Source organism: Mustela putorius, unplaced genomic scaffold, assembly GCF_011764305.1.
Source record: "Mustela putorius furo isolate JIRA1106 unplaced genomic scaffold, ASM1176430v1.1 tig00003845_pilon_pilon_pilon, whole genome shotgun sequence".
NCBI classification, from domain to species: domain Eukaryota; kingdom Metazoa; phylum Chordata; class Mammalia; order Carnivora; family Mustelidae; genus Mustela; species Mustela putorius.
The window spans coordinates 84,900,115-84,914,504 of NW_025421998.1; the positions used below are offsets into that span (position 1 = coordinate 84,900,115).

A 14,390-nucleotide genomic window follows, 5' to 3' on the forward strand; every position below is an offset into this window, starting at 1 on the left:
AATCTATAACCAATATGTGACATGACAGAACCCGAAACCAGCACAAGAAAAATTACCTACATCTTTCTTCCTCGCTGAGGACTCTGATTTCACTGATATTCCACCAGGGAATTGGGGGAAAAGAAGGGTTTTGTTTTGTCCTGTTTTCTTGGTGAGTGGCCTGGAGTCTTAAGAATTTTTGTATAATCTCGATAGCTCCACAGGAAAAAAAAAAAAAGTCCCTCAGCAACTAATGAACACCACTATTTGTTCTCTTGTAATTCTGATTTACAACAAGTCCGACATGACTGCGCTGATTTTGGTGTTTTACTAAAGGCAAAAAATAAAATTACTCTGAGGCCATTTGCATCGTTCTATACCATCCAGTCGATTAACCCTGGCATTATTACAACCCAAGATATGCTTTTCATTTTTGGGTGAGTAATGTAGCTCCCCCACCCCACCCCCCACAGCCCTCCACCCCTGCCATAGCCCCTCACTCCTTTTCTTGCTTCTTTGCTTTTCTCTTTTCTTCCTTAAAGACACACCCCTTTAAAGCACGGGGGTTATTATTTAGATTTTGGCTATCAGCACTGCTCAGGTGGAAATGCATTTATACATCATTAATGCAAGTGCCATCCTGTGGGGGGGCCGCGGGGGGGGTCTCACATTCCCAGGCAAGTGCAGCCCGACAACCCCTGAAACACTGACAAGAAAGTCCTGCTGTGAGGTGCTTAAGGGACCACCAGCCCCTGCCTGAACATGAGGAGAAACCCAGGCCTTCTGTCTGGAGAGCTAAGGTCCCTCGCTCTGGTTGGAACGACGTCCTGATTTTTACACAAAGAATAAGTACCTTCTGGGGAGATGCCGTGAAAAGAGACATGCTTTCAAATCACTTGCAGCCCCCCCAGATCATCTCCACAGAGAGGAAAAGAGAACTTGGCAGATCTCAGCATATGAATAGCAAACAACAAATTAATAACTATGTACTTTAATCTTCAACATTCATAATTGCACAAAGTACCACCGATCACTTCAATAATACATGTCAGTTAATCCAATGAAGAAGCTAACAGAGTAGAACATTCGAAGCAGTAACTCGAGCGTGTAAAAAACTGTCTGCGAGTGGACACTTAACACACAAAGAGCAGAATCAGAAGAGGTCTTTGAGGAGCAGTGATTTAAAATCCTTATCAACAGGCAAAGCGCTACAGAGAAACACACACAAATATATTCAACCTGCCAGATGTCGCAGCTAAATGCGCAGCGATTCTATGAGGTTTGGCTATGGTGACTTTCCATATACATATATACATACACACACACACAAAGTAGGTTCTAATACTCTAGGGTGTTTGGTGACCGGAATGCAGAGTCGGAACCAAGGAGGACTACCATTCCTGTCAAAATAGAATTGAACGGGGAATCGAAACTCCTGACTAGTCAACTTTAAAATGGCATAAACAGAACTTTGTTACACAGAGAGATTTTTTTCCCCCCTTGAAAATCTATATGTGTCATAAATGGCTGAAAATCTTGTCCATGCTAGGGGAAAGTTGAGTGTGGAAAAATTTGCATTTTTTAAAATCTGTGCCGTAAAGAAAATAAAAAGCCAGAGCATTCTGGCATTAGCAAAAGGCTGAACTAAGTTCTCAGGCAATAAATTTATGGGGCAACATGACAGGCTCCTCATTAAAGCTATGTGTACGTTGGCTGCATTTTATACAGGATTCTTGAATCTTGTGGAAAATTGGGCACGGCTTGACATCTGAACAATGTCCCTGGTTTGTTTGATTTCTAAAGCGTCAGAATATGTTGCACTTTGGAAATCAAGTAGAGAAGAATAAACACACTAAAACACAACTGGGCTGAATCTGAGAGTTATTTTTCCATATGTCTCTTTGAGATATTTATTACCTTTATTTCTCTTACAAACACAGCCCCCAACTCTAGAAATACAGAAATACTGTAGTACTTTTTCTTTTCTTTCTCTCTTTTCTTTCTTTCTCTCTTTCTTTCTTTCTCTTTTTCTTTCCTTCCTTCCGTCCTTCCTTCCCTTTTTTTTTTTTTTTTTTTTTTGGTGGCAAGAAAATGGTCCCGTTAAGGCAAATCTTACCGAGAGCAGGAACCACCTAAGGACAGGCAATTTTCAGTTGGCTTTTCAGAAGCCGGTTGCCATGACAAAGTGCACAATTTATTCCTCAGTCCCTTATCACAGCTACAAATCACAGACCATAAAAATTAACAAGGCTCTTTCCCTTTGCCTGATGATTTCGGAGTCCCTCATCCTTACCTGAGGTCTTTTGTTCCTCCAATTAAATGGAATGAATGTCAGTCACCTAGCAATTCAATTAATGCTGATTCAAAATTCTGGCCCAAACCAGAATCTGTAATCACAACCTCCTAATCACAGCTCAGTCATGAGAATGAAAAGTAAGCAGGAAATTGCACTAATTACTCAATTAGACTAATACTGTATTTTAAAGCTAGGGCTTCAAGGGGCTGTCAGCCCTGACAAAGGACCATGGAGTTGTCCTCACCTTGTTTGCCTGAGGTCGCCCAACTGACGCTGCTGTTTTCAAGGGGCCATAATTTCTATCCATCCAAGAAGGACGGGCCTGAGCTGGGGAGTGGAAATGTACAACGAGGAGACCAACCGCCGATGAGGGGCAGGTCGGGGTGGGCAGTGGGGCTGCAGCAGTGGCCCTAACACAGGACCGTCCGGCAGACAGGGCGTCCTGGTGAGGAGCCCTCATGCCCTGTGTGAGGGCATCGTTACAGGGCTGGTCCAGGAAAACAGCCAGCGGGGAGGGACACTCAGGGAGTGTGAGGGTGGCTCTAACACACCCGAAAACCAAGCAATGCTCCAGGTGTCCCCCATCGCCTCCCAACTCATAACAGACCAGTGGGCCCACGGCTAGGGGGTGCTGAGAGATGAGAAGCACCCACTTCCCCAGCCTTCCACAGCCCCCAACCCCGAGATGGCTGCTACAAAGTCCACCTGGAGAATCTTCATGAAACCAAGATCACTGAGTGAAAAAGAACTGCCTGGGAAGAACATACCAGATGGGACTGAAGAATTTACAAAACAATGCAAGATATGACCCAATACAAGCTGGGCCATTTTTTTTTTTTTAAGGACCTAAAACATTAGACTTTTTTTTTTCCTGCTCAGTTTCAGAAACTTAAATATTCTGTAAACAACAGGGAGGACGCTAGAGCCTGTCATGCCTCTGGTTTTTGTAAAACTCCTTCCGAGCTGAGTGCAGGCAAGTGCTGGCCCCGGGGCAGAGGGAAGAGGGCCTGTCACACGCAGGGGGGTCTTTCCTGTGCAGCAGTTTCTGAAAATGACCAACTTGGAACCCCTGGGCAGTTCCAAAAGGAGAAAAAGTATTTATTCGACTAAGACAGACAAAGTCTTTACTTCCAGGGCTTGCCTTGCAGGTGGCCGCTGTTGAGCGAGCGAGGGTTCGGGGGGCCGGTGGGGACCCCGGCAGGTAGGCTCTGACCGCTGCGGGTGCCTGGAACCTTGGAGTCTCTTCCAGAGGTGTTAGCTTGGCTCAGGCGGCCTGAGGGAGCGAGAAAGCAGAGGCAGAGCTGCAAGAATGACTCTGGGCACGATCTGCCAAGTACACTTTCAAGTTAATGAAGTCTTAGCGTACAACCACTTTTAAGCTAATGAAGTCCTATTCAGGGTCTACTTTAGGCTAAAACCTACTCCTCCTCCTTGAGATCAGCCTGAAGGTGGGGAAGGGGCCGGAAGGAAAGGAAGCCCAGAGAGCTTTTGCTCCCCCCCCTTCCTCTCTGTTATCCCCAACCAGCCTAGCCTGACCTTCATACTTGGTAGAAATGGATACAGGAGGGATTAGGGGAAAGAGAAGAGAAGAGAAAGTAGTGTGCTCACGGGAAGGCTAGACGGGGTTTCAAGGTGCCCAGAAGCCACAGAGGGAAACAAAGCCCATCGGAGAGGAAATCCTTGTGCGTCAACTTAGCCCCTCCGCTCTGCTTGGAATACGTACGCTATCCGACTGATAAACCCTTTCTCTTTCTCTGTCTATATGCAACGTCTAATTCTTCCCACAACCTAGGATCACCACCCCTTGTCCCACCCCTCCCCGCACAGCACCCGCACACTCCCCATCCCCTACAAATATTTTAAGACTGAATATAAGAGAACAAACTTTTCGTACGAGGAGGTGATGTTCAAAGCTGCAAATCTCAAAGGTCTACGGAAAACATGATCTCTAAAGGTCCAAATATCTTACTAGGATTGTCAGCAGGACCCTGCTCCTCTTCCAGGTAATATTCTATCTTTTTTAAGTCTTCTGGGGTAAATCTCCATTTATTCTCAGCTGGCAGGGGTGGCACTTTGGGGCTCGATCGTTTCCGGGCAGAGCCAGGAGGAAGGGCCTGCTGGCAAGACGCTGGCAGGGAACCCGTAATCAGTCCTTCTGGGAATTTCTGAGCTAAGACTTTTAGACCTGGGTGTGAAAGAGCATCAGAAAAAGCAGTGTTAACGTGGTGAGGCGAGGGCCTGAGAAGGCAGCTGCATGTCTCCTCATCTTTGGTCTCCCAGTCTGAGCCAACGCAAGGACGGGACATCTTAAATGCTTCACCATGAAGCAGATTAGACCAGAAAATGTCCACGGTTAGGCGGGATTCTGAGAATTCCACCAGAAATCCTTTCGCTCCAGTCTTCAGCTTTAAGGTTTTTCTCCCAGAGTCCTATAGCAACAGCAGTATTTCAGGAATTAAAAACATGTGCTGACGGAGCTAAGAGAAGTTTCACAGAACTCCTGACCCCTTGCAGCCAGCGTGGTTCTCTCTCCTTCCAGAATTCGCAATTCTGAGCGTGCACAGGAAAAGGGTGATAGGGGAGGGGGTTGAAGGGTTGTGAGTCCAAATATCTTGTTTTCAATCCCAAACAGGGTACAGCCCACTCACCTCCGGAAAGCATGAAGAGGTTCTCGAAGCCCCGCTCACACATGGTGGTGGCTGCCTGGCTGGCCAGCCTCTCGTCATCGTCATACAGAATGATGACCTTGCCGTGGGCATTTTTCTAAGAGTCACAGGAGTTAAGGTTCACCCACACTAGACTACCTAGAAACCCACAAGGAACAAGGAATGGTCTGGGGTCACCTTCCTGAGTTCAGAGAGCGTTGGACAACCCCACTCTTTATTCTGCACATCTGTACTCTCTGTTTTTTTTTTTTTTTTTTTTTCTTGTCATGGAAACCACATGAGCTGGTATTCTTCTTTTTTTTTTTTTTTTTTTTTAATAAACGAGTATCACCATGGTCCAAGACAGCACCAGCTCCACACCCCACACCCTTTAGCTCTTTTATCCTCACGGCCCTGAAAGGTATGACAAGCTCCATTCACAGGTGAGGAAATAGAAAACCTCTGTCCTATGGGTCCACTGCAGGCTTATTTATGCTAGTAAAAAAAAGGAGACCCACCTAAAAGCCCATTAGAGAGGAAGAGTTTAGTAAATCATAGTATAGTATATAGTAAGACGAGATAATGTGCTGCATCAAAAATGAAGTTTATAAAGAGCTTGGATTAGCCTGGAGAAATACACTGTACTATGAACTAAGGAAAAGTCAAAATACTAAATTATATCTCCAGTATGATTTCTCCTTTGTTAAAAGGAATACAGAGAAGACAACTAGAAATAAAATATGAAAAAAACATAATCAGAGTTGTTCAGTTGTACGATTATCAATCTTTTCTATATTTTTCAGTGCTTAAATTATTTTCTATTTGTGTCATTTTTATGAGCAAAAAAGTTAAGTAAAATTTTAAGAAAGAAAAAATTTAAGACAGAAAGAAAAAACATTTTAGTTGGGAAAGCTTTCTTGGGGGGAAAAAAGGTCTTAGGACTAACTCTCAACAGATCACAGACTTTAACCTAATGCTTTTTGGCCCACTGTGGGATAGCTTGGAAGCATCTGCCAGGCTGGTCAGGGTACTCAGCAACAGCTAAGAATCCAAATTCTGAAATATGCTAAGTAAGCTAATTAATATCAAAGGTCCTTTACAGAGTTTTTTTTTTCCCTACAAGCATGATTCATGATAAGTTTGACTCTTACAGTCCTCAAACCACCCAACTCCTTAAAATGCAACAAAGGATACATATTCAAGAATGTCATTTGAATAAGGGTTCATTGTTCTAGACAGAGTTGCAATTGGGTAACTGTAAGCTGCAAAGAGAAGAAAAAGCTCAGGCAGTTTGTAGCTCTCTGTACAACTTGGCCCCAAATTCCCAGCTGGTTTAAAGTTTAAAAGCTCAAAGAAACATACTTGCAAAATCCACCAGCCATAAACCTAAATACTTTTTTGAGAGAACAGAAACAGAGCACTATGAACACATTAGGAAGCTTCATGTCACCTTTGAGGATGTTTAGCACTGGGCCCCAGAGCCATCTGGGAACGTCACCAGCCTCTCTCAAGAGCATTATGGCAGAGCCCAATTCCAGATTCCCATAAGGGATCCCACTAACAGAAAATCTCTTTAACTGCTGCCCCTGGGGTGTGGCTCCGGCCTGCCAGGACTCTAGAACAGGCTCTGTTCTTGGAATGAGACGCTAGAACGCCTCCTCCCTCTCTTACCTCCAATAATGTGGCACTGCTGGTAAGAATCTCTGTCTCGCACATCTAGTAGCAGGAAGGGGCAGTCGGGGTAAGGTTTGTCTTTGGCGGTGGGCTCTGCTTTCTTCACTAGCCCTTTGTCTAGATCCAGTTCCCCAACACCACTGATGACGCTGCAAGTGAAAAGAAGGTTGGCAGAAACTAGTCAGGGGTGAGTGCCTTCAAGGTCAAATGCATTTCTTCAGAAAAGTCAGAAAGTGCTCAGTGTCTTTTCAAAGGGTACTTCAAAGAAAAAGGAAAATGGAAATGGTGTCTCAGTTCTGCCTCTGAATGCATGGCCGTATGGATTCCTATTCTAGCACCCTGGGCCCCGAGGAAGGCACCCAGGCGTCCACCCATACTCACCTTCAGAGAATGCATGTTAGGTCATTAGCATGGCTGAGGGGGCAGAAACCGTTGGGCACATGCCACCTCCAGCAACAAGGACAGCATTCAGAGAAAGAAAGAGGCCAACAGTTAATCTAATGGAATTGTGAGGAGTGTAAGAAATCAGAACAAAATGGGAGAGAGTAAGGTTGGTAGCACAAGAAAAAGGAAGGCTTTCTATGTACATTAGATGCACTAGAAATCAACATTGTGGGGCGCCTGGGTGGCTCAGACATTAAGCATCTGCCTTTGGCTCAGGTCATGACCTCAGAGTCCTGGGATCGAGCCCCGCACTGGGCTCCCTGCTCAGCGGGAAGCCTGCTTCTCCCTCTTTTACTCCCCCTGCTTGTGTTCCTTTTCTGTGTCAAATAAAAAAAAAAAAAAAAACAACAACAAAAAAAACCAATATCATTTTAATGTTTCTCATCTATTTATACAACGACTTATCCGATAGGTATTTTGACCCTTAATGTCTTCAAAAGTTATCTGTACTTATTCCCAGTTTATAGGTGACAGTGTTGAGGCTGAAGAGGCTTTTAGATTTGGTGACATTCACATAACGAGACAGAGGAAACACTAGGATTAAATGAATGAGTTCGCCATTGACAGTTATGTTTCTAAGGTCTTAAACTGGTTGCCATATTAAAGATTACAGACAAAATGTGGTTTAAAAAAATATACGAATCAAAGGCTTAAGAGGAGTGGGTGTTACGAACAAAATGGCAAGAAGTGAAATGCCTGTACTGAAGTAAGAGGACGCCCTTCCCAGGCAAATCTGACGTGTCCCCTGACGGCTCCTCTCCCCGCACGGGAAAATCAAATTCTGCACTTAGACCTGTTTGTGTTGTAACGAGATGCCAGCAAGGGCCCGTTTTGTCGCACCAAAGAAGAAGAAAATCTATTCCTATGAAGCTGCACCCTCAGTGGAAGTCTTGTTGGTCCATGTTGCTAATTCCGATTTTAGAGCTCTTGCGTGAAATAGTTATAAAAAAAATAATAGCAGTACTGGGGCACCTGGGTGGCTCAGTCAGTTAAGAGTCTGCCTTCGGCTGCGTTCATGATCCCAGGGTCCTGGGATCAAGTCCCGCATGGGGCTCCCTGCTAAATGGGGATGTCTGCTTCTCCCTCCCCCTCTGCCCCTCTCCCTCCACTTGTGCTCTCTCAAATAAATTAAATCTTAAAAAAATACTAGTGGTACTGATGATAGCAATTCATTCTCTAGCAGACCTAGTTTCTCTGGCACAACTGTTTTGCTTGTAGAAGGGATGGTCGTGTGCTGAAAATGAGCACCAACCTATAATCAGCACCTAGTATCTGTGAGAAAGTGTTGCATCGTAGTCTACGCAGGAAGGAGGACCAGTCCCGTGCCGTTGGAGAACTGACGCCAGAGGCTGCTTTCACGCTCCTTTGCACCTGCGTAATATCAGAGCAGGGCGTATGGCACTCTATTTTTCTTCTGATTCCAGACAGGGTAATTATAAGCTGCGGCAGACAGTAAAGGGGGCGGGAGTGGGAATCAGAAGATAGTAGTTGTAAAGCTAAGTCCTAATAGCAAACCTGCATCCAGGAAGGCTGAGAAGGCTGGAATTAGGGAGTAGAAATGAATGCTCTCCTAGCAATATACTCTCATCCTCGCTAAGATGCTGTGAAAAGATTCAGGCGGTGGCATTTATACCAAGAGAAAATTAGAAGGGCTGCAGTGAAAATGCAGGACTTGACTACTGCCAGTCTGTTTCTACGGCGACTAAATCACTGAAACTGTTACCCAAATGAGTATGAAGTCAAATGCAGGGAAAACCCTGGACCCGAGGAGCGATAAGCGTACCTCTGCAGAGTCGAGCGGCTGGAGTCCCCTGCTCCCGTGCTGCTTAGGACCTGCATGGGGCTTGGCGACTGCTCCCCGAGGCTCCCCTTCCCGTTGGTCCTGGCACTGATTTCCCTGTCATCGGGCTCTGAAGTCGTCGAGGACTCATGGTCTAAGATTTGCAAAGGGATAAATAAGTGACGTTGACCTCCGGGTGTATTCACGAGTGCGGCAGCCCCCTTGAAATTAGGTCAAGACAGGGAAATTCCATCACGGTTTTAAAACTGTCCCGGAAGTTCTAACATCTAGGACCCCAGGAGTCCCTGAGACCTGTTCAGGGGCACCTGCGAGGTCTCTCCTACTGTGTTGATACTTGCATGAATGGTGCCAAAGTGATGGGGGCCAAACTGAGAGCACCTGAGCCACAATCAGGGCAGAGGCACCGAGTTTTATTAGTGACCGTCATATTTGTTCACCATCATGGATGCGCTCAGTTCATAAACAGGACAGTCACATTGGGAAAAAGTCCCCAAGGGAGCCATAATCATGATTCTATTAAATCTCATCTTTAAATATACACCTTTTGAATATTCCGTGGGATGAAATGGGGATCCGCATATAGCAACTCGGCTCCAAACCAAGACGCACCATGCTTGTCTCAAGGGAAAGTATTAGTGTGATTAGTGCTGCTTTTGCCCTGAACACCATTTTTACTTGGAAGGAAAACTGACAGAAAAATTATAGTTACTTAGACTCGTGCATGTGGCAGACATTTTCTCAAAAATGATCTAAGCGGATTGTCATTTCAAGGAAAACAACTGATGGTATCTGTTGTGATGATTCAATTTTGAAAAAAAAAAAAAATCAGAATTTTGGAAATCCTGTTCGTGCCACCAGGAGCTTGACTGCCTCCCTGCACTTAATGATTTTCCTGATAAGATAGGTGGTGAGTTTAATAAATATATATATATATTTTGGATATTGTGTAATGAATGAAATTTGTCAATGTTTGGAAGATCTTCATAACTCGGTGAATCGATCTTTTCCAAATGACCAATGGATGATGTTATAAAATCATGCATGGGTAAGAAGATTAATTCAAAGTACACGACAGACCGATGGGTTTAATGGAACAGAGTATGAAACCCGCATTGATATGGTTTCAGGTTCCACATTACAGCTAACCTTTAAGAAGCTATGGGTTGTCAGGTTTTAGCATAGTACTGAAGATATGTATCCACAATTATCTGAAAGGGCTATTAAAAGATTCTCCCTTTTTCAACTACAGATCCATGTGAGGCTAGATCTTCTCCATGTACTTCAACCCAAACAGCATATTGCAATGGACTGAATGCAGAAGCCATGAGAATCAGCTGTCTACTATTCAATCAGACATCGAGATTTAAAAAAAAAATGTAAAACGATATTATGCTCAGTAAACTTTTTTTTCGTTTTGGAAATACAACTATTTTGCATAAAAATGTTATTTATGTTTGCAGTGGGTTCAGTATCACTATTTGTAAATGAAATAGTAAATAAATATTTTTAAGTTCTCAGTTAAAATTTTTAATATCCTAAATATTAGCTGATATAATGTCCATAAATCAAAATTCTTTGAGGTCCTCAATTTCAGAGTGCGGAGGGAGACGATACCAAAAAGTTTGAGAATTCGCTATTCTAACTGGTATAGTGAGAGAAGAAATAGAACTCAGAGGCCTAGTTATTGAAGAGAATATTAACATTCACTTTGCATATGATATATATATACCTAGAAACTTCAGAAGAATCCCATGAGCATAAGGGAAATAAGTATGTGGTTAAATTAAAAAAAAAGAAATACTAAAAAACTACTTTTTAAAAATATACCAATTAGAAAGGAATATGATCAGCATCTCGTTTACAGTAACAACTGCAAATATAAGATATCCTCTCCTCGAAGATAAGCCTATTAAGACATGTAAAGGACCTGTAAAAACTTACAACCTTTATAGGTCTTCTATAAATTTTACTTAAGAGACATTAAAGACAATCTGAATGAAGACAGTGATGTACCTTCACATTCCTGACTGGCTGACTAAAAGTGAAATGGTATTAATTCTTTCCAAACTTAATTTTTAGACATAAAACAATCCCAATGGGATTTCTGAAAAGCTTAAAGGGATTTTAAAGATGAGAAAAAAATATTTATATATATAAAATATTATACACGTGTAATATAAAATATATGTAAATATTTTATATTTATATCATATATACACACACAGACACACATTCATACATATGGGTAATTTAGAGACTATACCTTAGCAAATAGTAACATATATTGCAAAGATAAATGACCAAAAGAATGCTGAACCACAAACCAGAACAATGGAGTATGAGAACACAGAAATAAAACCCAGAATATACATAAAAAGAGAATATATATGTTAAAGGTAACATCACAAATCAGTGGGTAAAGGGAGAACGACTGAGTAGATGATAGTGGGATATTGTGCCTACTATCTAGAAAAATCAAATTAGAAAACCCCCTCGCATCATATACCAAAATATTAACAAATAGATTGATGTCGGAAACCAAACAAACAACAAAGCTAACAGAAGAAAGTATAGGTGAATCATTTATCTTGTTTTGGACTTTATGAGCCTCAGGCAATAAAAGAGAACACAACATGAAAGGCTTATAGATTTAATCTTGTAAAAATGCAACAAACCTCGTGTATGTCAAAAACCAACATGAAAATTAAAAGGTGAGTAACAAATTAGGAAAAATATCTATGACCCAGATGCATGAGAAAAGGTTAATATACTTAATTTACAAAGTGTTTTTTAATTACCTAGTGCTTTAATTGAAAAAAGCTCCTGTGCACAAGGTAAAAATGCAAACAAGATAAAACTATTAATAGGGACAGGGAAGTCCCTTCCCACTGCAGACCCATAGGCCCTCAGGCTCCTCTCCCAAGGGAACTGCATTCAGAGATTTCTGTCTCCTTCCAGAAAAAAAATAACCATGGACCTTAGCATCTGTTTTATTTCTTCTCCTTTTTACATATCAGGAGAATGCCATTCATACTGCTCTACACTTTGGTTTTTTGTTTTGTTGTTGTTTTATTTTTACTTAACGATACAGCTTGAAAACTGTTCCAAATCATTAAGTAAAGCCTTTTCTCATTCATTTTCAAGGCTGTACTGCTTTCCAATATTTCAAGATATCCTAATATACAGAGCTTTTACAAATCAGTAAAAGATGGACATACCACAAGAGGAAAAAAATGGGGAAGGACATATAATGTTCTCAGAAGAAACAGGTATGACCAACAAATATATATGTACCACAAAGGTCTATTTCATGATCAGAGAGATTCAAAGGAAAATTATTAGATACCACTTTTCATCTACCAAATTGGCAAACGTTTGCAAAAATGATAATTATCCCGCAATGCCAAGGATGAAGAGAAACAGGTCTTCTCCTTTATTTGTTGGGAATGCGAATAGGAAGAACCATTCTGGAGATAATGTGGAATCCAGCATCTTAAAATGGTTCTATCATTTGACCATCTGCAGCAATTTATCTTCAGGGAATAGTCAGAAGCACACGGACGTTTATGTATTTACATTACAGCATTGTTTTATAAAAGTGAGAAATTAGAAAAACTGTAATGTCCAATAGGAGAATAATTAAATAAATTATGGTATATTCACAGGACAGGCATTATATGACAACATAACCTTCATAATTCAGGTTTTGAAGCCCATTTAATGACATAGGATAGTATGCATGATAAAATGTTAATTTGAAACAGCACAATTCACAAGCATGCCCAAAGAGAAGGGATTTGGCTGGGCAGTTAGATACGGGTAAAATAGAGCAAAATGTTAGCAGGGATTATTTAATTTTCTTTATATAGGGTTTTTTTTTTTTTTGCCGTTTTCTAATTTTCTAGAAATACACTTTTTAAGTCAGGAAAAAAAACAATAAACTTACAAAAGGAGATTTTTTAAAAAATTCCTTCAAAAATAGCCAATATGCATACAATCTGTTCTACAGGCATTCCTGAGTGAGTTATTATTCTGTGTAGAGCACTAGAAAAACACTAATATTACTCACACATTATGGTGTCCTACTTTATAAGAGCCTATTTTGCTGTGCAAATTCATCTCAGAAGAGAAAATTGCATGTGCCCATATGTTCCAGTGCTGCAATTGCAATGAATTAAAGGACCAAATCCAGGTACTTATATAACCAGGTTAAAATTGGGAGTACTTCTGTGAGGAGACTCAATTATCTCTGTTACAAAGAGCCCTTATTTCTCTGCCGTGTGAGAGGCATCTGTCAGAGATAAATTCCTGTCTTTGTCAGATGCTCTTTATCCTCCCTAACAAAAACAAGCCCAGGGAGATGACAGTTAAGTCGCACAAAACCAGGGCTCGGGACTTCCTGAGAAACTTGTCTTGAAATCAGAAGTCAGATTCCTGGCCTCCATCAACCTTCACAGAACACATTTCCCTTCAGTAAACAGCCGCACATTGGTGATTGAGTACCTCAGGATAAAATAAAGACCTTAACTCTGTGTATTCTTTTTCATGAGAGTACAACTAAGAGGTTTTATTTTCCACTCAGTGTTTCAGAAAGGAAACCTGGAGCTTCTAGAAGCCTATCTTCCTGGCCCTATCTCCAACCCAGCACCCATTCCACCCCCAACCCCCACCCACCCCATGGCCACCAGGCTGGATGACATGTTGCCCAAACTCGCTTGGAGCTTCTCATTCTCCGCATGCCTTTCTTTGCTCAGGTTGCAAGAACCTCACCCTTAACTTGCACCCTGTTGAGATGCTACCCTCCTTTATGGCCTAGTTCAAAAGTTTTTTAAGAAAGCCTACCTCCGTTTTCTAACTGGAAAGTACCTTTCCTTCCTCAGAACTCCCACAGCAAAGACAATGATTGTTACCAGACACCTGCAAATCTGTGTATCCTGAGCCCATTCCTTACTGGCTGTGTCACCTTGAGCAAGTAATGTAACCTCTGAGGCTTGGGCTTCTCATCTCTAAAGTGTACCTTCTAGAGTTTTTGATAAGATTAAATAAGAAAACTCGAGTGCAGGACTTAGCAATATATATTCAACAAATGATGGCTTCTCTCCAGCTCTCCATTATGAATTTCTGTCACATTCATGATTTTGTGCTTCTGTTCCCGCTCTTCTCATCCAGCATACATACGTGTGTGCGTGTGCACTTGCGGCTACCAGCTCCTTGTAAGCAGAGCGGGCGTTGTTCATCTCTGTGGTCTCCTAGCACCTAATACTGTGACCTATGCGTATAGAGAAGGCACTAAAAATATTTGTTGGAAAGTAATTAGTATATTAAACACATCAAAAACATTTAAAACTACAAATGTTAGAGCCAGAAAACCAGATGGCTTTTGAAAATAAATAAGAATTAACAATTAAAGCACCAGATAGCGTTTCTCAGAGAGTAACAATCGAATTGCAAATAGATCCATCAAAGTCCCAGTTCTCTGTGAACACAACAGCGAAGCAGAAGCAGACGGGGCAAGCACTTCGGTCAAATGGTCAATGACTTATCTACCCCA

At 42.0% G+C, this 14,390-nt stretch overlaps 1 protein-coding gene across 2 annotated transcripts in view; it reads right to left on the reverse strand.

Annotated features, from left to right (window-relative positions):
- Positions 1-954: 954 nt before the first annotated feature.
- Positions 955-14,390, reverse strand: part of CEP41 (centrosomal protein 41) — a 47,836-nt gene continuing 34,400 nt past the window's right edge. For both annotated transcript variants that reach the window (XM_004741748.3, XM_045062990.1), the window contains 6 exons: positions 8,822-8,972; positions 6,592-6,743; positions 6,115-6,182; positions 4,924-5,038; positions 4,245-4,460; positions 955-3,548 (listed from right to left, as the gene is read on the reverse strand). In XM_004741748.3, coding sequence (XP_004741805.1) covers positions 3,400-3,548; positions 4,245-4,460; positions 4,924-5,038; positions 6,115-6,182; positions 6,592-6,743; positions 8,822-8,972 — 851 coding nt within the window. In that variant the 3' untranslated portion in view covers positions 955-3,399. The remainder of the gene's footprint in view (positions 3,549-4,244; positions 4,461-4,923; positions 5,039-6,114; positions 6,183-6,591; positions 6,744-8,821; positions 8,973-14,390) is intronic.